This window comes from Ovis aries, chromosome 1, assembly GCF_016772045.2.
Source record: "Ovis aries strain OAR_USU_Benz2616 breed Rambouillet chromosome 1, ARS-UI_Ramb_v3.0, whole genome shotgun sequence".
In the NCBI taxonomy this organism is placed as follows: domain Eukaryota; kingdom Metazoa; phylum Chordata; class Mammalia; order Artiodactyla; family Bovidae; genus Ovis; species Ovis aries.
In genome coordinates this window covers 87524932-87550859 of record NC_056054.1, presented here as the reverse complement: position 1 = coordinate 87550859, position 25928 = coordinate 87524932, and the positions used below count along the sequence as shown (strand labels likewise).

Genomic DNA, 25928 nt, shown 5'->3' with positions numbered 1-25928 from the left:
GCTAAGTGTAGGGCTCACAGAGCCAGATGGCTCGGGTTCAAATCCCAGCTTCACTGCTTATTGGATGTGTGACCTTGGAGAAATGACCCGACATTAGTGTGCTGCAGTTTTCTTCTCTGAAACAAGGGACGATGATAACACGAAGCTCAGAATGGGTGTTTAGGAGCATTAGACACATTGCCTAGCACTTTAAAAAGGTTAACTGTTGGGTATTACCACCCCAACTCTATTCCTTCACAGAAAGATAGGGGTTCACAGAACTGAGGCAAAATCATGGCACTTACTTGAAAGGGGAGGTCATTAAACCAAAACTGTCATTGGAGTGAGTTGCTCCCTGACCCCAGTATTTGTAAACCATGCTTTGTGCTAGGCACTGTGCTAAGGGTGTCTCAGGCCCTGCCTCATCGGATTCTCCCAAGGGTTTCATGATGTAGATACCATTACTGCTCCCATTTTACAGGTAAGGAAATAGAGGTTCACACAGGCTAATTAACTTGCCCAGAGTCACATAATCAGGACGTGAAGGAGCCGTGAGTCTGACTCACAGTGCCAGTCTCCATCACTACAACATCTAGCTCTTCTCACCAGCTCCCTCGTTTGGGCCCCACTCCAGTTTTGGGGACCAGAGGGAGTCAGAGCCACCGCTTCCTTAACAGCACTGTCTGCTGTTTCTGTGAGGTGGGGAAGTGGGGTGTCCCTGCTTCTCATTGAATTCCTCCCTACTGTACACTGTCCCTCTCCCTTCAGGGGTCTGAGGGTGTTGCTGGGGACTCCAAAGGCATCTCCTTGGGTCCCCTCAGGCTCTGTTGGCTTTGGGTACCCTTGGGCTGCTTGCTGGATTCTCAGCCCCTGACCATGAGATGGTTCCACACTGATCGACAAAAAAAAACCCAAACAAACCAAACAACAACAATAAAAAAACCAAACACCATTTTGGATGTGGGCCCTGATGCGTAATATCATTATGGAACCAGCAGCGCATCCCATTCCATTATCGCCCAGCCAAGCTACTCTGAGGCGAGCCTGGCTGCAAATGGCTTTCTCCTGTCTGGAGGGGTGGGGTGAGGTGGGGGGGCTACAGCCCCTACTTGCCCTCCACTGCTGGAGGAGAGATTTTATCTTTAATTGACAACTGGCTGCCTGCCATTGCCTCACCTCTGCTGGCCCAGGCTCCCAGCCTGACTCTCTGCTTCAGGAACAGGCTTCCCTGTTGGCCACCTCACCCTGCTCCCTGGTGAGGTCTTGTCCTTTCCTGGACAGATGACCCTGGGTCAGGCCTTCACATTCACTGGCTCTGAGATGGGTGCTATCATTACATCCATTCTACAGGCAGGGAAACAGGTTCAGTGAATTGCCCCACCTTACCCAGCTGGGAAGTGGCAGCTGAACTGAGGTCCCCCATCTGCCCACTGACTCGAGTAAGGAGAGCAAATACGTGCCCAGGCTACATAATTCAGAGCCCTGTGCAAAACAAAAACACTGGGCCCTTCTTCACTAATTATCAGTAACTTCCAGAGGGCAACAGCTGAGCATTAGTTGGTTGTGAGCCTTCTGAGCATCTCAGGGGGCACAGCCCTGAAGCCAAGCCCCTGTGTGACTGTAGGAGGGTCTAGGGTAGGGATGACATCTGAGCATCCCCCACCACCCCCACCTCCTATCTGGGCCCAGGACTGTTCACTTCCCAGCCCTCAGCAGTCCCAGTTGTGGCCCCAGGCCCTTGTCAGCCTCAGTTCATCAGCCATCCAGTCATTACAACTGTGGCATGCCCTGGGCCTCGGCCCACACAGAATTGGTGCAATTTCAGGGAAGAGAGGAAGCCCCCTGCAAAACAAGGAGGAATACAGTGGAACTGCTGAAATGAACAAGTCTCTTCTTCCACGTTATGGTTGGGGGTGGGGGTGGGGGCGGGGGGTGGTAGCAGCAGTGGAGATCACTGCCCAGGAGCCTAGGCCCCAGATTAGTCCTCTTGGCGTGACCTTGGCCAGAATCACTCTTCATCTCCAGCATTCATGTCTGGTTCTAAACGCAGCTGGGCTCCGCTGGTGATTCCTGGTGGGGGTGGGGTTAGGAGTATGCATTTCTAAAATGCTGGGGGGGCAGCCAGGGAGATCCCCACAGACACAGAAAGGAGAGGCGGAGGCAGTCACACAGCAGGCACAGCAGAATGCTCCAGATGTCTTTATTGGGGCTTGAGCACGGCATGACAGTCACGGGCATGCGGACAGGGCGGTAGGGCCCAGCCTAGGCATGCCTCAGACGCACGAGGGGACAGCTTTAGAAAAGGACGACCAACATCTGGGAGGGGCAGGGCGGGCTGGGAGTGGGGAGGGAGGGCTGAGGCAGGGGCAGAGGCCAAGGTCGAAGGGGGGCACCTGGCCTCGGCTATTGCACGCATCCTCTGGCCACCAGCCAGGAAGTACAGTATTGCAACTGGTCTCCGCTCGCCCGCGGCTTCCCCTTCTCAGACCCCTGAGCCAGATGGGCAGACAGACCCCTTCCCTGCCCGTCTGCCCAGCAGCATCTTTGGAAAACAAACGGACGAAGGAGACAGAACAAAAAACCAGAAATAAAAAAAGACAAAACACCCCCTCAGTCAAGGACACAGGGAAGGTGGAGAAAGGAGCGGAAGAAGCTGCAGAGGAGCCCTGGGAAGTCCCCCAACAACTGGGGCATGGGGTGGGAGGTAGAGCCCCAATCTGGGGTGGGGTGAGGCCAGTGGAGCAGTGACCCCAGGGGGCAATCTGGCCTTCCACCAGCCTCTGGCCCACAGGGGAAATGCTCCCAAGAGGGAGAGTCTAGCCTGGGACCACCCAGCTGGACTGGCAGTTCCCAGGTGTATTTTTCCTGGGATATTCCACACACACATTCGGCAGAAACAAAGAATCAGTGAAGGGAAAGGGGGTGGGGTAGGGCAAAGATCTGGGGAGACACAGCCTAACGAAGAAGACAGACCACCAAGAGCACGTGCACTACACACAATAGTATATGTATGAATATAGATACTATATGTGCATATATATCTCTTCAATGTACAGAACAAGAACAGCAGACCCGATGGCTCTGGGCCTGAGGGTCACATGAGAGGTTTTCCATCAGTCCTGTGCAATCAAGGATATGAGTCTTTCCCAGCGAAAGATTCTTGCCTGGGTTCCAGAGTTGCCCTAAGCCTCTGGCTTTCTGTCTGTCTGCCTGTCTCTCTCACGTTGGTGCCGCTTTAAGAGAGGGTGAGGACTTCGGCCTGGGCATAGTTGGACGAGAGGGCGTCTTGGCAGGTCTCTGTGTTTAAAGAGCACAGGTGTGAGACACTGGGACGCACGCTTTCGGCTCAACATTGCCTTCTTGAGAGGTAAGGAGTTCAGCAAAAGAAAGGGAGAAACGAAGAATGAGATGTTAGAAGGAAGGCAGCTGCTGACCCACACGCTGTGGGCTGAGGAGTAGGCCAGAGATGCAAGGCATGGGGCCTGGAGTTAAGAAACCAGAAAGAGCAGGGACAGGAAGGAAAGGGTGAGCCCTTCATCATCCTTCTGCCAACCCAGCGCTGGGCCACAGTGACCCATAGGTGATGCCACAGCTCAGCTCCATGCCTGTCACATAATGAACTCCAGGAACCAGGAGCCCTCGGGTCCCCAAAGCTGCAGTGTGGTGGGGAGAGGGATCACAGCTCAGCAGCCTGGCATGGAGGCAGCAAGGGAAGTTCCTGCCGGGGCTCTCAGCCCACAGGCCACTGCCTGCCCAAGCCTGTGCTCCTCCCTCAACACAGTTCCATCTGCTGTCACCACCTAGGTCTAGCCCACTGTCCCAGGGGCTGGTGAGGAAGGCTCCTGAGTGTGCTGCCATGTCAGGCCCAGCCCCTTTCCTCAGTCTGGCAGGAAGAGAGTCTCAGCAGCTGCAGGGTGAGTGCTGAAGAGGAAGCTCAGGGAGGATGAATGTGCCCATCTCAGGAGAGGAGGCAGGAAACCCAACACCTCAGTGAGCCCTTCCAGACATCTCCTTCTCAGCCTCGGACAGCAGTGGCCTGGGCCTTCCCTTCCCCTGCCTTCCTAGCTGGGGCACAGGCAGGGCAGGCAGGAGGCTGCAGCGGGGGCAGGGACTTTGGGAGGTGATACTCTCTGGCCAGGGCAGATGAGGCCCTGCCCCGAGGAAGCTCTGCAAAAAGGGAGCCAGGGCTGTTTCACAGCTTCTCCTCTGACTCCCATGCACCCTCCCCTCTGGCTCCAGCTCACAGCTTCTCCTCTCAGAAGCCCTGAGGGCTGAGGACTGGTCTCCACAGTTGTCAGCAGCAACTAGTACAAACAGGAAAGGTAGCAACTCCGGCCTGGGCTGCCTGCCCTGCTCTGTGGGGAGGGGCTGGGCCACAGCTGAAGGGGAAGATGGTTAGAAGCCAAAGTAATGGGTACAAGCCCAAATCCAGAGGCAAGGGAAAGCAAACTGTGCTCTCAGATTGTGGGCGGAAGACAGAGCTTTCTCCTAAAACGGGGAGGCCCAGGGCCTGGGCAAGCCTGAGGCCTGTGAAGAGGGCCACCTTCCCAGGCAGGGCCTAGAGTACTGTGGGGCCCTGCATACTCGCTCTGTCCTTTCCCAGGACCCTGAGAGGGAGCTGGGGCGGGCAGCCTACTCAGCGTTCCTGTTGGCTCAATACTGTGTCAGCCCTACAGAAGCCAGAGAGCCAGGAGGGGTGTGTGGGAGCCCACCCAGCCCCCTCAAGGCACAAGGGGCCCCAGGCTGGCACTCCTGCATCATGTCGCCCAGGGACATCTGTGCCCACCATGGGGGGTGCCATGAGCATGCCCGTTCCTGTGGGAGGGAAGAGAGAAGGAGGCGGTGGGTGCCGTGGAAACTTGGGCTCCTGACAACTTGAGGGCTGCCACAGAAATAGCCGCCTCAGTTCCCTGAACCAGAAAGGCAAGTGAGAGGAGGAAATAGCTATAGGGCCCATGCTACACCAGCCACCTCACTCATGGTGTCCATGTTGGAGTCAGGACCCCAGCACTGGTGAGCCCAGCAGGGGCAGGACCTTCCATCCTACTGGAAGAGAAGCTGGGCTCTCAGCCTGGACTGAAAGGGTAGAAGGTGCCCTGCTCTCTGTCCTGCTCCCCAGGGCTTGCCTGTCTGTGTCCCCTTCTGAGGGGCAGTGGCATGAATGGCCCCGTATCTTCTCAGCTCTTCTTTCCCTCCTGAGAGCAAAAAGGACGCCAGCCCCACAGACCACAGCAAGGCGGGGAGAGCCCAGGACCCACCTTGAAGAGAATTTCCTGTGTCTGCCCAAGGCTGAAGAAGGCATTGACTGAAATGGGAATGTTTCTAGAATATGCTCTTCTTCATTATCCCCTGCAATCCCAAGAAATGGTCTGATCTTTCTGCCCAGTTCACCTTCTGGGGCGGCTTCCAGAGTCCCCCGCCTCCTGCCGAGTCCCCGAATGCTGTCTGGCGGTGCCTATCTCTGCCCATTCTGGAAGGGGCAGACATGGGCCTTACTTAGTCATTCCCTACACAAAGTTGCATAATCTGGCTCTAAAAATTGCCAGGCGCCCAGCTTTGCCGTCAGGTCTAATTCCCATCAGGTGAAACAGGAAATGTCTTGGCTGAGGTGTTCCGAGTTCCCAGGCTGAGGCGGTCCATCCTGGCGAGCCTGGCTGGGGCGCTGGGGGCCTGCCCTGGGGAGGGGCCCCCAGCAGCTCTGCCGGCCCTGGGCGTGGCTTCGTGCCCCTGCGGGAGGCAGCGGGTGGGGGCTGGATGGCTCCTGTCCCTGCACTTCCCCTCAGCTGCCCCTGCCCGGGGTGCACCCCTGCTCACTCTGTGACTCACAAACCTGTTGTGCTCCTGGGCTCGTTAAGTAAATGAATACACTTAATTATAGAAATTAGATGAGTCTCCGGTTCTGGCAGCGATATAGAGCGCAGAGGCTGGGTGGGAGCGGCAGGTGACTCAGAGGCAGGACTGGGAGCTGGAGGGAGCAGGAGAGGAAGGAGGACTGTAGAGGAAGCAGGAGGAGCAGCGTGGCCAGCGATGCCGCAGCTCAGGGGGGTGGTGGGGCACAGACGGGAGGCTGGCTCCGAGGCTGGGCTCCAGCGAGAGGGAGACATGACCGCATCTAGGTCGCCTATCCTGGGGCTCCAACTTGGGAACACCTGCCTGTGCCCCACACCCCAGGGGACAGCCTTATTCCTGGTTGCTCTGAGTGTGGGATGGACAGACAGACAGACAGAGATGTTCAACTGCAGGCTGTTTGGTTACTGGTTGAAGGCCCTGAGGGATGGGGGTGCATTTGCTGTGATTTAGGTGGGAGCCTGAGGGAGAGGCAAGGCCCAGAGACACAGTTACAGAGTCCTAGGGGTGACGGCACCTTCAGCTGAGAATGGGAGTGAGTGGGGTAGGAGGCCTGGAAGTAATCTCCCCTCGCTCTCAGGCTCCAGGGCTGAACATTTTAGGGAGCTGGGTGCTGTGGACAGGAGGCTTGGGGGCCTCAATTCTCCTGTATCCTGTTTGACTCCCGAAGACCCAGGAGGGATGAGGCTGGAGGGATGTGTGTGCCTGTTTGTGTGCGGGTGCCCAGGGTCGGGGAGAGCTGAGGCTGCAGCTACGAGGCCAAGTGTCCAGGGGGCGGGCTGGTGAGCGGGTGGAAGGGGTGGGCGAGCAGGGGCTTTCTCGGAGGGTAGGGCGAGCTGTATCGCGATGTCAGTGGAGACAGCCCCAGACTGGTTCCAGCCGCTCCCGCTATGTTGTTTAGGCTCCGGGACTTTCCACAGCCTTGGTGAAGAAAAGGCACATGGATCAGGGAGGTGCAGCTCCTCGCCTGAGACGCTCCGTGGGATCCGTGTTCCGGGCACCCAGTGGGGCAGGTAGCCCCAGGGCTGGCTGCAGAGGTCTGGTTCAGCTGGGAAAGGCTTCCTGGCTCTCTCTGGTCTCCAGATGGACCCCAGAGCCCCATCCTCAGCTGCCCTTTGCTTTGTCATCATCCCCAGGTAAGTTTCCCTCCAGTTGCACAAAGACCCCTCAGCCGTCAGGACCCTCCTTTCTCAACCCTAAAAAGCCCTAATGGTCACGCACCGCTTTCCTCCCAGGAGTTCATACTCCGCCGCTTAGGGCTCACTGGTGTCTGTGCTGGTGGCTGGAGGAGGCCTGGGCCCACTCACTCCTGGACCTGAATGTAGCCCAGCGCAGAGAAGTGCGGCGTGGTCTGGCATGGGTAAAGTTGCTGAATGCACACTGGGAGTTTGGCGATGCTAACTGCCACGCTTCCTTAGCAGGGCCTGTTTCCCAGCAACCCACCTGTTCCTTCTCGAAGGTCACTCTAATTGGCTGAGCTACATGCTTGTTGCCAAGAGGCAGTGTGGAGGCATCTTGAAAATAGAGCAGCCAGGCCCCACAAGCACCCAGAGAGAGACGGTGGTGGGACACGGGCTCCCCAGCTCTGCGCGTGCTCACAGGTGGGCTCCTCAGATGGGACCTGCCCCCCAGGACCTCAGGGTCTCTTTCTCTGACTTGCACCCTCACAGCCTCCTCCTCCACACCACTACTTCCACTGAGTCTTTCCCCACACTGGATGAAAACAGGGGTGCTCAGGATTTGGTTCTATTTGCTCAAGTCCTCCCTGGGGGGTGGGGTCCCTGCCACCCCACCTTCCATGCTAACCACTTAGCATTCTCCAGCCAGAGCAAGGCTCCAGGTCTGAACTAGGACACAGGAGAAGCCTCGGTGTGTTTGGGGGGGCGGGCAGGAGGGACAGGCACACCCAGAGCCCAAGGACTGGGCTACGCAGAGGCCAAGGGTGACCACAGGAGCACAGGAGAGTGTGTAAGTAGTCTGAGCACCATCCATTTAAAGCTCTAAATTTAGCTGGGTCATATCCAGGTTCCAGATTGCTGCTCCTGCTTCTGTCACCCAACAGGGCACATATCCAGCAAAACTGGACACATAGCTCTCAGGGCTTGGTTAGGGTCAGGGTGCCCTGGGGACAGTGGTGATGAGCAGGCCAGGGAAAGGGCCTGGGAAGATATCCCTGGACATTTCCTGGGCTGGGCAGGCCAAGGGACATCCTTGTGGGGACACAGACATCACAGGCTATTCCTACAGCAGCTACTGTCCCTGCCTCACTTGACCTTGTTTTGGTTTGGGATTTGGGGATGATGGGAAGTAGTGGGGGGAAAGGGGTTGGACTGAGAGAAGACTAGTTAAGAAGTAGCCTGCATACCCAGCTGTTTTGGGGTGAGGATTGGGGTTTATCCTGAAACTAGGCAGGCTTTTAAGAGAGGTTAGATGACAAGGACAGGGCAGAAAAGACAACAAAATCATGGGGACTGGGCAGAAGGAACACTGAGGATTGAGAGCCTTGGTCCTCAGCCATCATGGCGCTCCTCAATCCCTAATCATTTCAGTCCCACTTGGTCAGGCCAGGAAACCCCTAGCTCCACTGTAGATGGAATTTCAGCTTTCCCTTGAACTCTCTAAATCCTTCAGACCACACCTCAGAACATACCCCCTCTCCCTGCCTACTCCCAGCCCCTGGTCACCTTCTGGCTCTACCTAGAAGGGACAGTCACATCCCAGGGGCTTGCACAGCTGGGCTGTAGGACCCCCAGTGCAGGACAGAGGAGGTAGGGACTGTGCCAGGCTCTCTGAACCCTCACACCAGAACCCCATTCTCACCAGAACCCCATTCTCACCCTGACTCCTGAGACTCCTGGGAGTCTCCTGGGATTACTTAGGAAGTCTGAGCCGTGTTTAAGGGAGGCCTAGGTGAAGGCTAGCAATGACACTGTGGAGTCAAGCCTAAACGCCACAGCAGGAACCAGAAGAAGGGAAGGTGATCAAATGGAAGGAGTGGGCAGGAACCCTGATCTGCGGTCCCTTCACCCTCCAGCACTTGTCTTTCCGGAGGGCACCTGGAGGGTAGGGGGGCTCTGTGTACCTTCTGGGGATGTCGTGGGCCTTTCTAATCCACGGACTAGAACACCAGGGGACCCATCCTAAAAGCGAGGGTGCGTCCAAGGCAGAGGAGATGGTGGCCACGGCCTCAGAGGAGGAGGGGACCTCAAGCTCTGTGGGGGACACTGGGGAGACTCAGCTCCATGGGGGCTCCCCCCCTGCCCGGCCTGGGGAGCCATACCTTTGCGGACACTACCATCGGCGCAGGCATAGTCCCCAGCGCTGAGCAGGAAGCAGGCAGCTGCCTTCTTGTTTCTGTCTCGGGTGCCGGAGCGGCGCAGGGCCCTGCGCTCCTCAGGGGTCGGGGCGGAGGCCAGGGGCTGGGTGAGGCCGGCTCCCTCCTCGTCCGACAGCACCGCATTGGCATCGCCATTCTGCTTGGAATCTAAAGGGGCAGACAGAAAGGAGGCTGCAGGACGGCTGATCCCTGACCTAAAGCATCACCTACCCAACCCACAGGGAGAGTGCTGCCAGAACCAGGGGGTGGGCCTGCTCCTGGGGGCAAAGAGGGGGATGCTGGCTTTCCTCTCAGTCTTGGCTGGAGATGGAGCCACAGATACCCCAAAAGCAGAGGCTCCCCAAGTTGGCCCTGTGAGATCAGCCCAAGGCGGGCAGTAGAGTCTGCTGCCTTCTTGGGTCTGGCTCAGGCTGACACTTGGATGAGTATGCATTCCCTGGGAGAGTGTCTGGCTTGATGGGGTTAAACTTACAGAGTGGCTTCCACAGCTGTCTTGCTGGGCCACCTGAAGGCACTTACTCTTAGTCACCAGGCATTCCAAGCCAGAGTTGATGCCTGAAGGATTCAGAGCCCTTTGTCTCACGTGCTCACTTGTGTCTGGGGGAAGACACGCCCCCCCACTCACCCCGAGGGGAAGAGGCTCCAATTCTGCTCCCACTGCTGAAAGCTCTTAGTCCCAACCCCTGCTCCACAGGACAGGCAACAGCACCAGCAAAGCTGAGTCCCTGGGTCTGGAGAAGGGGGGTGGCCAGTTGGTCTGAAGGCAGGGACCAGGAATGCCCTTACTGTGACCGAGCAGTTAGGGTCAGGCTAAGGCACAGCTCATGGTGCCACAGGTGAAGTGTGCATGACAGAAGCCTAGGGACTTGTACAGTGTGATATTAACTTACCCTCCGAGCCCTGAACGGACCTCAGGGTAGAACTGAAACTCCCTGGGGTACTGGCTCGGAGACTTCTGTTCAGGAATCTGGGAAGAAGGTACCGTTTTGGTGGGGGAGAGAAGGGGAGCCTAAAGGGTTCCATCAAGGTCTTTGAAAGACCCATGCCCTTGAATGACCCCAGCATGTAGGATGGGCCCCCACCAACAGGCCACAGGTGAATATCCTGAGCCAGGCACCTCCCCACAAGGACAAGTCCTACTTTATCCCCAGAGCCATGCCTGGAAGGAGCTGCTGTCTTATGAGCAGCTCCCCAGTGGCCTGGCATCCAATGGACCCCCCATACTAGGAATCTCATACTTCTCTCAGGAGCTCATCCCATACCTAACAATTGGGTTCCCACTCTCCAACATAACTCTGTGTTGCTGTGGATGAAGCCAATTTCCTTTCACCTCTTGACTCAGGTAGAAGCAAGCTTTCCTGAGCTGGCCTTTCCCATCCTTGGATAGCACGATTCAGACCCTCAGGTCTGGTTACTCCACCTTGCAGCTACCAGTTTTTTCCCTTTCCTTTCCTCTCTCCCAACATTGTCTGGGCTGCTCCCTCTTGGTTCCCTTGCATCCATGTTAATCCCCAGGCCCAGGACTCAATCTAGCTTGTGCCAAACAGAAGGCAGCCTCCCACAGCCATTACGTTATCACATTTATTAGGCCAAGAGACACCAGACTCGAACGTTTGGAAAGAAATGATTCATGTGTTGATGCTCCTCAGGAGAACAGCTGCCCTCCTCTCCAGCTAATAATGACAGTGCCTGATATTTGTAAAGTGGGTTTAACTTCTCAAAGTACTTTCATATCCGTCATTCATTTGGGGCTTGTCCAAGTCTTGGAAGTAAGATATTGATAGCATTTCTGTTTTACAGGTGAGGCATTTATATCCAGAGAGGGTGAATGACTGGCTTGGGGGCACACAGCACACTGGTCAAGAAAGGATTAGAAACCCAGGCTTCTCACTTACAGCCCCATGCACTGCCCATAACAACCTAAATTTCATGGGATACTCATTCTACAGAGCCTGATGTTCAGGAAGCTATCAGAAAATGGCGATTCAGCCTCAATACTGTGCCTTCCTAAAGGCATGCCTTATATTTAGGGTAGCCAGTGCGACAAGAGCACAACCCCAAACTCCAATGACTGAGTTTCAGTTGGGAGCTCCCCTGGCCACTACGGGAGAGGTGGCTTTCCTCACCTGCCCGTTTCCTCTCAACCACACCCTCTTCTGGGGCAGGGGGGCTGGCATCACTGTAGGTGCTGTCCCTGGGCGAGGTCTCCTGTGACTTGCAGTAAACGGGCGACTCCAGCTGGGGCGGCCGAGGTACGTGCTTCTTCCGTTTCTTGGGCAGCTTCTGCTTGGCCATGGCCAGAGAGTAGTACATGCCGAAGTTGTTGACAATGACAGGCACGGGCATGGCAATGGTAAGCACGCCGGCCAGTGCACACAGCGCCCCCACCAGCATGCCGGACCACGTCTTGGGGTACATGTCCCCGTAGCCCAGTGTTGTCATGGTGACGACGGCCCACCAGAAGCCGATGGGGATGTTCTTGAAGTCGGTGTGGTCATTGCCCCGCGGGTCGGAGGGCCTGGCGCCGATGCGCTCTGCGTAGTAGATCATGGTGGCGAAGATAAGCACGCCCAGGGCCAGGAAGATGATGAGCAGCAGGAACTCGTTGGTGCTGGCGCGCAGGGTGTGGCCCAGCACGCGCAGCCCCACAAAGTGGCGCGTGAGTTTGAAGATGCGTAGAATGCGCACGAAGCGCACCACGCGCAAGAAGCCCAGCACGTCGCGGGCCGCCTTGGATGACAGGCCACTCAGTCCCACCTCCAGGTAGAAGGGCAGGATGGCCACGAAGTCGATGATGTTGAGCAGGTTCTTGACAAAGTCCAGCGTGTCCGGGCAGCACACGATGCGCACCAGGAATTCCAGCGTGAACCACAGCACGCACACGCCCTCGATGTAGGTCAGGATGGGCTCCGTCTCCACTTCCCGCCGGAAGCGCACGCTGGTAGTATTCCCCACGCGGTGAATCTCCGTCACGTTGCGGTCAATGTTGAAAGCCTCGTGGGTCTCCAGGCAGAAGGTGGTGATGGACACCAGGATGAAGAAGAGGGAGGCGAAGGCCACCACCTATGGGCAGGGAGGAGAGTGAGGGCAGCTATGTCAGGAACAGAGAACTATAGCTGCCCCATCCTGCCTTACTGCCTACCTCTGCCCACCTCTAACCTTGTCGTGCTCTGAGCTTCTCAAACTGGAATGGCTATATAAGCCATCTGGGAACCTTGTTAAAGTGCCACTCTGATTCAGGAGGTCTAGGGCAGGGCCTGGGCTTCTGCATTTCTAACAGGCTCTCAGGTGAGGCTGCTTGTCTACAGACTGCAACTCAAGTAACTAGACTTTAAGGCAGTGGTCCTCAAAGTGAGGGCCTGGACCAGGAGCATCAGCATCAACATCAATTGGGAACCAGTTAGAAATGCCAAGTTGCAGGCCCTACTCAAACCGACTGAATGACAAATGCTGGGGGGAGGATCTAATAATGTTTCAACAACCCTTCCTGGTAATTCTGATACACACTAAGTTAAGAGAGCCACTGCATTAAGGAGTACCTAGAGGCAAGGAGCTGGCCTTCTACCTATTAAGCTCTGGCCATGACCCACATCTTCAAGCCCTGTCATAGCCCCTCTGGCCAGTCTCTCACCCTAGGATGTCCCAGCTGACTGCCCAGATGGTGAGAAGCATTTGAAGGAAGACAGCCTGCTCCAAGGCAGGAGACAGGGTGCAGAATATCGACTCTGTCCCTTCTCAAGAGGCTTCCCTGGTGGCTCAACAGTAAAGAATCTGCCTGCAATGCAGAAGTGGCAAGAGATACAGGTTCGATCCCTGAATTGGGAAGGTGCCCTGGAGGAGAGCATGGCAACCCACTCCAGTATTCTTGCCTGAAGAATCCCATGGACGGAGTCTGGCGGGCTATGGTCCATAGGGTTGCAAACAGTTGGACATGACTGAGCACGCGTGCTCGCCTGCCCTTCTCAAGAACTGACATTTCCTGAGACGCTGAGCGCCAATAAAAAATAAACTGCACCCACTGGGATCAGAGTGTGGCAACAGCCGATCTAGACAGCTGCTGAGATCGTAGCTAGAATGATGACAGCGGCACTCAGCAGAGGAACGGCTGGGTTTAAGTGTCCAATCATTATGAATGGAGATGAAATGCATGTGTAATAACACCAATTACGGAGCCTTCATTTGTTATTCATGTGATACCATTCACCACTGTCAGGGTACTGGTTGCTGGGGTCCACGCCCCCTGCTGTAGCCTGTCCCGCTGGGAAGGTGGAGGTAGGTTTGCTCCCTGAGCAGAGGGCTGAGCTTAAATAAGATACATGAGGGAAGACTGTGCCCCATGACCACCTGGCAAACCCCAACGCCCACCCCACTCCGATTTCCACCTGGCCATGGCATTGCCCCCTAGCTAATGATGCTCCCCAGAGATGCTTTCCTCCCTGGGAGTCTGCAGGTGTGGGCAGACACACCTTGTTCTTAGTACCGCAAAACACCAAGGGGGAATATAGAGGGAATGGCGCTCTCCAGGTGGCGCTAGTGGTAAAGAATCCTCCTGCCAGTGCAGAAGATGTAAGAGACAGGGGTTGGATCCTGGGTCAGGAAGATCCCCTGAAGTAGGAAGTGACAACCCGCTCCAGGATTCTTGCCTGGAAAATTCCTCAGAGGAGCCTGGTGGTCTACAGTCCACAGAGTCGCAACGAGTTGGATACAACTGAGCACGCATAAGCTCATGAGCTGGGAAAATGTGCAAGAGATAGTGCCTCCAAGGATTTCTGGAGCAGAAGTGGGTCTGAGACGGGAACTTTGGGGGTGAACATTCACTAGCTCTCTATACTGTGCCTGACACACTTGGGCATTCTGTGTTATCACCTTCAGCCTTCCCTATGAGGTAGGCCCCATTATCCCATTTTCCAAAGGAGGAGCTGAGGATCAGAGAGGTTATATATACTTGTCTAAGGTCACACAGCCTTCAAGAGATGGAAACCACATTTGAACTCAGCACCATTTACTTTCTTTTCACACCTTCCGGGCAGGGTCAATTCCTAAACCCAGGAAAGTCATATCTGAATTATCAATACTTCTCCCAGCCAGCTCTCGGATGACTGATAATTTCACCCTTAGAACATATACCTTTGACTTGGGACAGACACTCACCACACACTAAGCTAAGACTTATTTACCCTTGAGCATGGACAGGTTGACCAGATACAGTAAGTTAGGCGAAGCAGATTAGCAGACCACAGACATGCTTTCCCACTTGACAACTCTGTAGCTTCTTCTGTCTGCTTCTCCCCATGAAGGTGAATTTCAAGTTCCCTGTCTGGTTTCATTTTTCTTCCCATGAGGAGTGAGCTATCAAGACAATAGGCTGACATGGGCATTAGGCAAATAGCTCCAGCCCATAGGTTTTTCAAGGCCGTCCAGAGATGAGCTGGTGGAGGCAAATGCCCAGTAGCTGTGGTGACACCAGGAACCCCGAGTCCTGGCACTGCTCTCCCAAGCATAAGAGGCGGGGGTGAGGGGTGGGGTCAGCATATCCCATCTCTGCCAGGAAGCCTGGGAAGCAGAAGCTTGCACTCTCAGAAGGAAATGTTAGACAGGAGAGTTGGCCCACCTGGGAGCCTAACATGAAGTTAATTAGTGATTTGGATAAACAAGTTCACGAAAAGCTGCCAAGGGATGGAGCAGAGGGTGCAGGGAAAGGGGGGAGGGGAAGAAGGGTGCTGTGGCGCTGGGACCCTCTCCCACCCGAAGAGCCAAGGTGCCTTCCTCAACTCCGTCTCATGGGCTCCTTCTGCGGCAGGCCCAGCGGGTGCCAGCCACCCCTAAGTTCCTGCACTGTTCACTCGTTATTTAAAAAAAACACGGACCCAGCCCATCTACTTACTTCCACCCTCCCTGCTCCTCTCTGAGAGTGAGGACAGAGCAAGGGGAACCACATGTGCCCACCTCTCAGGGCCAACAGAGGCACGAGACAGGGAAAGGACTTGGTGAGGATTAAACTGGGGCTGGGTCCCCTGACTCACAGATCTTTCCTCTTGGCCCCTTTGTCCAAAGGTGGGACAACCCTCTTTGATGAAACCTACATGCGGCCTCAGGCTCCCGTGTGGCCCCTCTAGGCTGGTCCCAGAAAGCACTCACTCCCCAAGGAGACAGGCAGAGCTGAGGCCGAGCCCTGATGGGTGCCTGTGCTCGGGCAGGTTGCCCCATATTGGGTCCCGGGGTTACAGGTTCCCCTTCAGGGCCCAAATTATTCCCCAAGCCAAATTCTGTTGTGAGTGGTGGCTCTACTTTCACCCAGCCTTTGCCCTTTGGTGGCAAGGATACTGCTGTCTTTCTCACAACTCTTTTTCTGGTCTGTGATTTTTTTGTTTTTCTTGCTCGCACTGCACAGCATGCGGGATCTTAGTTCCCAGACCAGGGATTTAACCCACTCCCCCTGCATCAGGAGCACAGAGTTTCAACCACTGGACCACCAGGGAAGTTCCATTCTCGAAACTCTTGATTGGGACATTAAAGGGACCAGGGAGGAGGCAGCTGCACTACCCAACCTAGAGGTCAAGGCCTCACACTTGAGCCTCCTATCCAGCCCCTCCACCCCCACCCTGGGCCGTTCTGCCAGCTGGCAGGGTTCCTCAGAGCACTGCCCATCGGCCCCTGCCCCATGCGGGGCTGTGTGGCCTCAGGGAGCTGGGACTGAAGAATGTGCACTCTGTGCGCGTTCCCTTGCTACGCAGTGGGATGGTACTAGCATCCCTAGCGGTGTTCCTGCAGGACTGAGTGAGCTTCGACACAGCATGTGCCTGGCACACAGTGAGCCCTCAGTAAATGGCAACAGAGCCGAGGGAGGCAGGGGACCCTCTGCGAACACCCCCTTGCAGCTTCTGAGGACAAGCTGGATCTGGAACCCAAACTATCACAAAGTCTTTGCTTTTCAGAAGTGAGATTTAGAAGGTCACTGAACTCAACGTCCTTTCTGCTGTTTTACAGATGACGAAACTCGAGGCCTGGGGACAAGCAACTTGCCTTGTTCCCATGGCCAAAGTTGTCCCTAATTTCCCTTGCCTGGGGACAGAGGGCATGGATTTTGCTGGAAGTTAAAACTGTCCAGGTGGAAAGCCGCCCGTGTGAACTGGTCTGGCCAGCAGCAGCCCCTCTCCTGCAAGGTGGGAGGATGCAGGAGGTTCAATCCCCCCTGGACAGGAGGGTCCTAGCCTGTGAAGGAGCACCCTGCTCCTTCAAGCTTCCTGCCCTCCTGGGCCCCTCGCACTGGCCGACTGTATCCTGTTGGGGACCCATCTGCTCCCTGACACCCAACTGTTTCAGCTGGTGGGCCACCCCTGTGACCAGAGTCCTTCATCGAGCTCATTCCACAACTGTCCTTGGCAATGCAGGACACACACTATGTAAAGTCACACACTTTTGGGTGCAAGTTGGCTCTGCAGTTACAGCCCAGGAGGCCTTGGGCAAGCTTCTTGATCTCTGTGAGCCTTAGGATCTTTGTTCATAAAATGAAAAATTGAGTACCTACTATGTGCCAGATACTCATCCAGGAGCCCAGGGACAACTCAAAGATGCCTTGCCTGGGCATCACAGTACAGGCCCTCACCCAGGGGTGATGCCCAGGCAAGGTGTCTTTGAGTTGTCTGGGTGCTGTGTAACAGCAGGAAGCAAAACACCTTGTCCCTCAGACTGTCAACAAATAAATAAGTGAAATATAGTATATCAGATGGTATCAGTTTTAGGGAGAAAAAAAGAGAAAGGAGGTTAAGAAGTGAGAGGGTGGGGGAGCTATCTCAAATAGGGTGGTCAGGCAAGGCCTCAGTGCCAAGGTGATGGAAGCAGAGACCTGAAGAAGTGAGAGAGCAAGTTAGGTGAAGACCCAGCAGAACTCCAGAGGCAGCAGGAACAGGCAGTGCAAAGGCCCTGAGGCTATAGCATACTGAAGGGCTAAGAGGAGTACCTCTCTAATAGGGTTGTTTCGAGGATTAAAAGAAATGATATTTGTAAAATTTAGCACAGAGCCTAGAGTGGCTCAGAAATCTGGCACAGGCTGGGTCGGTGGGGGTGGGGAGGAGGTGACAGACACCAGTCATTGGGAACTGACTACAATCAGCAGGAGCAGGGGAGGGGAGCCCAAGGAGGAAGGGCCAAGGAGACAGATGGACAGATAAACACAAGAAGACTCATGCCCAAAAACCTATATTAAGGATGAAGTGTAGGAGAAGAGAATTTGAGAACACAGCCAAAGACACTTGCAGAGGAAGATCTGAGGGGATGGATGTGGAGCTGAGCCTTCTGGGGAAGCAAGATCCTGGCGCCCAGGCAGCGCTGGAAAGGCTGTGGGCAGCCCTGGGGCTCAGAGGCAGGAATGGAGAGGGAGTCCGCCGGGCAAGGCGTCTCTGAGATGTCCCTGGGCTCCTGGGTGAGGGCCTGCACTGTGATGCCCAGGCAAGGCGTCTCTGAGATGTCCCTGGACTCCTGGGTGAGGGCCTGTACTGTGATGCCCAGGCAAGGCGTCTTTGAGTTGTCCCTGGGCTCCTGGGTGAGGGCCTGTACTATGATGCCCAGGCCCCAGCCAAAGGCCCCCTGCTCCTCTCCCTTCATAGGCTGCCCTGGGCCTTCCTGTCCTGAGCCAGGACCCTCTGGTTCCAGTGTCAGAACCAGCCTCTACCATGCCCACCCTCTGCCAAGTCAGCACCTGGGGGGCACTCAGGGCCACTGAGCTGCCCAGAGCTGGTGAGTCCCAGCACCAGAAGGAATTCAGTCCAGCCCAGATCACTGGCGAAGAACTTATTCAGACAAACGTGACTCCAGGCTCTTGCCCATCCACCAGAACGCCCCTGCCCCTGAAGACTTCCTGTCCCATGCTGCCCGATCTCTGCTCTGGCTGGTCTCCTGGCCAGGAAATTCCCTTCTTCTCTAACTCTGCATGCTTAAGCACTACCCACATTGAATATTTATTTATATATTTATTTATAACCTGCTTCCTTCTAAAAATTATTTAAGGGAGCTAAGTCATTATCACGCAGGGCCTACCCAGTTTAACTTCTATTAATATTTCCTTGTTGAAACATCCCTGCATACCAGCCCCCCTCCAAAAGCAATAAATCCCACACAGTGGTGGGATGTGTGGCTTCTCCCCTCACCTCCTATTGAACTTCATCTTTTAAGACTACTGCGGCCCCTCTCATGATATATGTGTATTATCTTTACCATTTCCTGTCGCTCAATTTTCTCTGGCCGCCACCTACTCCACCTGACCTGGCTCTCTTCAGGAACAGAGCCCACCTTTAACTCATCTCTATAAAAGCCACCCTGGTAGCTGGCATGTAGTACGTGCTCAGTAAGTATTTTCTGAATGACTAAAGCCAAGGTGACTGCCTGCCTGCTCCCTCTCCTGGTCCTAAGGAGCCTGTCATGAGGAGAGATAACAAAGGGGCACCCAGGAATCCCTCCTGGCACCTGGGCTCTCAGACCCTGTGGCTCTCCAAGGTGGGCCAAGCCTGCTGCCTGATGGGGACCCCTGCCAGGGGCAGGTAACCTCACCCAGCTGGAAGAATACCCCAGCAGGGAGCTGGGTCAGGTTGAGGCAGGCTGGCTGCCCAGGAACAAAGGTGGCATGCGTACCCTGGTGCCAGCATCCCAGGTCAACACTGACCGTGGCAGAGGTGTGGGGCCTGGGGGCTCCTGGTTCCTAAGGCTCAGCTGCCTGACTCTGTTCATGCCTGCCCATCCCCCAACTCTCCAAAATAGCCCGAGTTTATTTTATCCCTTCCCCTACCTTACACCCCACCCCAAACGGTGACAAACAGAAACACCTCATCATCCAGAGACAAGATGTTCAGAGACAAATGTTGGTCTGTTCAGAACAAGAGAGGAAAACAGAAAACAAGCCCGGGAGGAGCCTGGGAGGCTGCCCAAGGGCAGAGACAGGTGTGAGGGTGGGAGGCAGGCTCTGGCCTGACACAGCTCCTGCTCCTGGGAAGGAGGCAGAGGGGCTGCCTTGGGGCGTGCTGGCACTGTCCTCCCAGGGGTGCTACAGAAGCCAGGGCACCCAGCCTCCTACTCAGGTTCCTAGCCCTTTCTCACCCAGAGGGCATGGGGACCTCAAAATCTGGCCTCACTTAGAAGCCTGTCATGCCCACCAAGTGGCTGGTACCAGGCAACATCCAGGCAGGAGAAGTCAGGGCCTTCAGAAAAGGTGAGCAGGAAGCAAGCTCTGCATTTCCTTCCTAGAAGGCCTTGGTTTCATTCCTCTGCCCAGGCCACGGAAAACCTGGTCTCCTCTCTCAACCAAGCCTTCTTTCTTTTTGTCCTATAAAAGCCCCACAGTGAGGGAAAGAAAGAGCAAGCAAGCTCAGGTGTGAGCAACTCTAGGGAGCAATGAGATGGGGCTTTAATTCAGAAGGAGATGTAAAGGAAGGGATGGGAGGATAGCAGAGGGCCTCCTGAAGTCAGAGGTCCTCTCCAAGCAGAGCCCCAGGAGGTGGCAGAGGCAAGGGACAAGCACACACAGGGATGCCCAAGATCTGGGCTTAGATCCTAGTTCTACCACCAGCTATGTGACCTTCAACAAGCCCCTCTGGTCTCCGTTTCCTTCTCTGTAAGCTAAGGTTAATACTCCCTGCCTCACATGGGTCAGATATCAGAAAGAGGCCCAGGTGCCAGCACCTGACACACAGTGGATGCCTAGGGGATGTGAAACCCCAGCTCCGGCTGCGGTAGCATCCTGTGGGGTAACCCCTTCTACTCAGAAGGGAAACATCATGAGAAAACTCAAAACAGGTACTGATTTACCCAAAGGAGGACTATCATCCTTAAGAAGGCCAGTAACTGGACTTAAGCCAGATCAGCCCTGGGGACCTCTGGGAACAGGGATAAGGGAGGTGAGCAGCCTGGGGTCCCATCCATCAGGACTTATGTCAGCTGTCAGAAAAGGAGGAAGGCCTGATTCTAGAACTCTGGATGCTGCCCAAACCCCGACTGGTCCCCTACAGTCTGGGAAGCCACCCCCACCGTTGCTGAGCCCTCCCTCTGCCTAGATCGCAGGCAGTGGGCAGATGGGGCCAAGACAAGCCCGCCCCTTGCACTTGCTCCCAGGTCAGGCCATGGGAACAGAACCACAGCAGCAGCCACCCATGGGCCCAGACGCAGCGAAGGGAGTGGGGCGAGCCCAAAGGGGAAGGCTCTGTGGGCCAGGCCCGTAGCTAGGCAACAGCCTCCCATAATCATCTCAGTTTATTTTCCGTTTGTATCTGTTTTGCTTCTGTCATAACGCGCTACTCAAATGACCAGCTGCTGTGTTCGGGGAGATGCCCGGGGTCAGAGGGAGGCTCCTCTACCCTTACTGGCCCTGGAAGCCCCCATCCAGGGATGAGGGAGACAGCAGGAAGAGGCCTGAGGGAGGGAAGGTATGCACACAGACCCAGGGGACAGCACTGTGGGGATGTGGGGGGCGTGTTACTGGCCTGGGGTAAATAGAGCTAGGAGAACACAGCCCCAGAAACCTTGTACCTCAGGCCTGGGAGCGTAACTGAGTCAGTGTCCCTTCTGACGTCCCCATCTGCCCCTGCGTTTTCTGATGTCATCTACAGCAGGTACAGAACCTTGGAACACCTCCCAGACCAGAGTAAGAAATGAGCCACCTCAAAAGCATGATTACAAGAGCATGTGATCATCTGAGGAGTAAGGGAGCCCTGATTTTGAGTCCTAGCCCACCGCTCTCGAGCTGTGTGACCCAAGAGAAGTCGTCTGCCATCTCACAGCCTAAGTCTATTAAATAAGGATAATATTAATACCTCCGCTGGTAGTTTACTGGGAGGATTAATGCAAAGTACCTGCATGGAGTGCTCAATAAATGGCAGTTGCTATCAGTTAATTTTTTAAACTTTTGTACTCTCACTTGCGTGTCCCAAAACAGCTGAAGGGCTTGCCTTGGCTTGTGCTCCTCTGTAGGAAACAAGCCCCTTCTGGCATGAGCTCCATACAGCTCTGTGCATCAGTGTTAACAACCAAAAGGCAGGCTGTGTGGGGTGGTTTGCTGGTTCTATTATTTATTAGTTAATTGTTTGTGATAAGACACCTAACATCTCTGAATCCTGGTTTCTTTGTTAAGTGGGAAGAACTTACCCAGCCCAGCCCCAAAACTTCTGACCTCAACTGGACTGCCCTGGTTGCTGTGATTCTATTGATATATCAAAAGGGCCAAGTATTAATATCTTGGGCTCATGGAGGACTTCTAGAGGCTAACCAGGCTCTGAGCTTACTCACAGAGCCCCAGTTGGGCCACTCGGCAGTGAGTTAAGGGCAAAATAAATGCACTGAGGGTACAGCCCCTTGGAATCCAAGGGAGAGGAAACTGAGTAGGCAAAAAGTCTTCAGAGACCCCAGGATGTTCAGAAATAGGGCCCCTAAGCATCTCATCTCATTCCTGCTTCCCTGGCATGCTCTTTTTCCCCAACTCCACCAAGTTAAATCAGCCTCCTCCTTCCTCTACTGCCAACTTTGAAAGAACCTAAAAGATCTGCACTTGTCTCTGTCCCCTCCCCACCCCTCTCACCATGCACACAGCTGAAAGCGGACACCAGCAGGGCTAGAGGACTGCATGAGAAGCTCGTGGGATTCACAGTCTGCCAGGGCCTCACTGAGCCCTCACCTTCTGAGCGGGTCTCAGGGTTGCAGGGGAAGAAACAGAGATGGCACCTAGCTTTGCTCTCTGTCCTGAAACCAGCCCCTGCCTTTCAGCGGTTGCCTGAGGACATATGCCTCAGCCGCTGACCCCTCTGCTCCTCCCTCCTCTTAGACACAGGAGATGCATGTGCCCTGGTAGAGCATTTATGCCAGCCTGCCCCCCCACCCCGCAGCCCCATTTCCCAATCTCCTGCTTTCCCCTGGGGGTGGGGGGAGTGGAACTTTTCCTTCCATGACTGTTGAGGCCTAGCACCAGAGGTGCTGAGGAAGGCGGCAGAGCTCTGAGACTCATTAATGTGACAACTTGGGATGCCAGAGCTAACTACCAGCTTCCGACGCAGGAGAGCATCCCCACACCCAGATCCAATGCATCATGTTGGTCTTCAGTCTCCCAGACAGACCCCAGCCAGGCTTGAGATCAGACACTAACCTCCAGGGTTCTTTTTTTTTTTTAGAGAATCTAAAGCCATCCTTCAGGTTTTTTTTTTTTTTTTTTTTTTTTTAAGATGCTTGAGCCTACCTCTCCACCACCCCCTTCCACCTAAAAGGATTAGGGAAAAGTGGATTGACTTGAGGAGGGGGTGGTGGGAAGGGACTAGATCTTGCCTAAATCAACCTGCACTTCCTCCTGCCCCCCCATCCATCCCCATCACCTATTTCAAGCAGTAACCTGAACCAGGGCTTTCTGGGAAGCCAATTTGTGCTGCAGCAAGAAGAAAGCAGCAGCAACAAATCTGGGATCATCACCAGGCAGCCTGTGGCTGGCCACTGCCTGTAGGAGCCGAAGGGCCCAGAACCTTAGGCTCTTCCTGTCTGACTCTCCCCTCATTCCAGCAGAGGCCAGGACAACTCTAGTGTCCAGAAAGCCTCAGGGGCATAGCTTGGGGCAGGCATCTTGGCTTATCTTGCTCTTCCTGCTTGCTGCTTCTTCGGAAAAAGAAGGACTCTCCCAAACTGGGTGTTCGGGTCCCAGTTCTGCCTATTATGGCTAAAGAGCTGAAGCCTGAGGCCCCTTCTCTAGAACTCACAGTTCTTAGCACACAGAGCCGCCGGGAGGGTTTCTATGATATGGGACACAAGGAAGGAGCAAACCCCAGAATCTGCCAGATCTGCCACTTACACCCTAGTTTCCCTCCCATCGCCCCAAATCCTGCCTGACCCCAGCTCAAGGCTTCATTCCAGCTCTCCAGGGCTCTGTTCTTCAGAGGAATTGGGGGTAGACGTAGAGACGCCGCCTGAGCAGGAAGGAGGGGGTGGAAAAGCAAGAGCGCAGCTACGGGTTGTCTACTCGCTTTGAGGGGGGATGCCTTAAAGCAGGAGCTGGATTAGGTCCAAGTAGTAAATCAGGTGGGTGCACTCTCCTGAAGCGTGCAGGGGGCGGGGTGCGGGGTAAGGGGGTATAATTTCCAAGGGGCCCCATGTAAAGTAAGGTAATTTGGGAGGGAGGTGGTGGTCAAGTCAGTCAGTCTCAGTCGAGAGGAGACCCAGGCTCCTGCCACTCACCCTGGCCGCCCGGGAGGAGTAGGGATCCTCGAAGAGCGCCCACATGCGGGGCTGCCAGCCGCGGCAGCCCCCGGGCCCCGCGCCAGGGCCCGCGCCTCCTTCGTGGGGCCCCAGGCGCTGCAGGGCCAGCTCCCGCTCGTCGTCGCCGGCCTCGTCGCCGGGCCCCGCGCCCCCACCGCCTCCGTCCGGGCTCTCGAAGATGTCGAGCGCCTCCTCGGCGTCGCGGTGCTGCCGGTAGGTCATCCAGCAGCAGGGCTCCACGTCGGTCTCGTCGATGCCCCAGAAGGTGAGCTCCTCCTCAAAGAGGGGGCCGCATACGTCGGCGGGGCAATGTAGCTTGCCCGTGCGGTAGTAGTTGAGCACGTAAGCAAAGACGCCCGGGTGCCGGTCGAAGAAGAACTCGCAGCCCCCGCCGCAGCTGCTGCCTGCACCACCGCCATCGGACTCGGGCCGGCCCCCGCCGTCGGGATCGGCCAGCCAGGCGAGGCGGGTGCCCGGTAGGGTGCGCAGGGTGCTGCGGTAGGTCTCATGTCGCGTGCCGCCCACGTTGATGATGATCTTCTCCGACGCCTCGCCCTTGGCCATCTCCTCCTTCAGACATGTTTTGGACGGAGGCTTGTTCCCCGACTTGCGCCCGCGGTAGGAGGAGACACACACCGAGCTGATCATAAGAAGCGCTGCGGGGCTTCGGCTTGGGGCGGCCGCTGCCCTCCAAACACCCTTCCCGAGGAGGCAGCGTCAGACGGGGGAGGGGGAGGAGACGAGGAGGCAGGAGGCAGCGGCGGCCCCCTCTGCGGCGTGGCCCTGCCCCTGCCTCCCCCCCGGGGCACGGAGCGAGAGGAGTTGGATTTCTCGGGTGCACAGGTGGTTGGGGTTTGGGCTGGCAGCGCCGGGGAGGGAGTCAGGAGGGGAAACGGAGAGCGGAGGACCCAAGCGAGGCGCCCGGGGAAGTAGGGCAAGCACACATACGTTACCCCCGCTAGGACCCGAGGCACTCCGACGCTAGAGGCCCGGGACACGCCCCCCCTTCACCTCCCGAAAGACCGGGAAGTGCACTGTCCGGGCGCACTGCGAGGGTCCGGGCGGTGCGCGCGCTCACACCCACACGGGCCACCCTCCTGCTCCCAGTCCGCGCCGAGCCCGGGAGCAGCCGGCTTCCCCGCCGCAGCAGCGGCGGCAGCGCAGCAGCAACAAGTCCTGGGAGCGGCTACCGGGGCCGGGCCGGCGCTCTCACGGTAGCCGGAGCTCCGCGGGCCCGGGCTGCGTGCGATCAACAAGAGGCGGCGGCGGCGGCATGTGGCCTCTTCCCCCCATTCATAAATCCAGCGCAGGGCACGGATGGCGGGCGGGGCGGAACGCGGCTTTCAGACAGGCGGGTGCTGCGCAGGGCGAAGCGGCAGAAGGAAAACAAGCGCGCCCGCTGGAGCGAGCCTCTGGTCCTGCGTCCGCGGCTCGACAGCGGCGGGGAGCTGCGCTGGGCTGGGCGCTGCGGGGGCCGTGCCGGGGCGGGGGGGCCTCAGACGGGGCGTCCTGCGCGGCGCCGAGCTTGGGGGGGCGGGGCAGCTCCAGGGAACAGGGCTCTGGGCACTGGTGAAGGAGTCTCCCGGGTGGCGGCCGAGCAGCCAAGGACACCTGCAGGCTTCCTGGGCTGCGCCGAGAGGGAGCCTCAGCGCAGCGCCCCGGCGCCGGGCTCCTGCGATCTGGCGGCACTGGGAGCCACGCCATCCACGCGTTTACCCATCTCTGGGCGGGGCGCTGGCCTTGGCCCGCAGCAGGGGGCGGGAGAGAGGTGGCCTAGGAACGGGGGTTGCCTCCACGCTGGTGGGTTGCGGCTCCGAGGGTTCTCCGTCTCCCTCCGGCGTTGGCAGCGGACGCCACTCCGCTGGCGCCTTTTCCTCCCGGCCCCGCCTCGCTCGGGCGCGCCCTCCGCGGGGCGGGGTGGGCGGGGCGCGGCTCCGGGCGGACCAGACTAGCTGCAGGGCCCCGGCGGCCGAGCTCTGCGTTCCTCCGCGGAGCGGAGCCGAGCCCAGCTCAGCCAGGCGCGTAACCCCCTCGCCGCCTGCGCGCCGCTCTTGCGCGCCTCCGCCGCCATCCTCTCCCGCCCCCTTCGGCCCCGCTCCCCGCCTTCCTAGAACCCGCAGCTCCTCCCACTGCAGTCCCGCGGCCACCGGAGCGCTCTCGACCTCTGACCTCTAACCTCCGCCTGTCCCTTCTGGCCGCTCGCGTTTCCTCCTCCCGATCTAGCCGATCGCTTTGTTGCGGTTTAATTGTGGCCGACTGGAGGCTGGAGGCGGGGGGGGGGGGGGGTGGTGCGGAGGAAAGAGTGGAGAGACAGTGTCGCTAGGAAGAGGCTGCCCCCTCCTGCCCCAGACATTGTTAGGGCCTCCTGACGACTCCGCCCCAAACTGGGTCCAAGATCCCCGTCGTCCTGATGCTGGCCTCTGTCACGGTCACCGAAGCCCCCGCCCGGCGGCCTTGGACAGAAAAGCAGCTCCTGTTCTGGGTGGAAGAAAAGCGTAGTCCTGGCGCTGTTACGGGTGTGGGGCAGATGGCCCTGAAAGATCGTTAGGTT

The 25928-nt window shown here is 56.8% G+C and overlaps 1 protein-coding gene across 3 annotated transcripts; it reads right to left on the bottom strand.

The window, feature by feature from the left end:
* Positions 1-2162: 2162 nt before the first annotated feature.
* KCNC4 (potassium voltage-gated channel subfamily C member 4) lies at positions 2163-25256 on the bottom strand. 3 transcript variants are annotated; one of them, XM_027972888.2, is made up of 4 exons: positions 23357-25256; positions 11290-12226; positions 9107-9310; positions 2163-6747 (listed from the first exon to the last, which is right to left on the bottom strand). In XM_027972888.2, the coding sequence occupies exons 1-4, from the start codon at positions 24023-24025 to the stop codon at positions 6578-6580; spliced, it is 1980 nt and encodes a 659-aa protein (XP_027828689.1). In that variant the 5' UTR covers positions 24026-25256; the 3' UTR covers positions 2163-6577. The 3 variants fall into 3 exon arrangements, with proteins under 3 accessions (XP_027828689.1, XP_027828683.1, XP_027828680.1); XM_027972882.2 differs by having other exon boundaries at positions 2163-3338; XM_027972879.2 differs by having other exon boundaries at positions 2163-3276.
* Between the last annotated feature and the right edge of the window lie 672 nt (positions 25257-25928).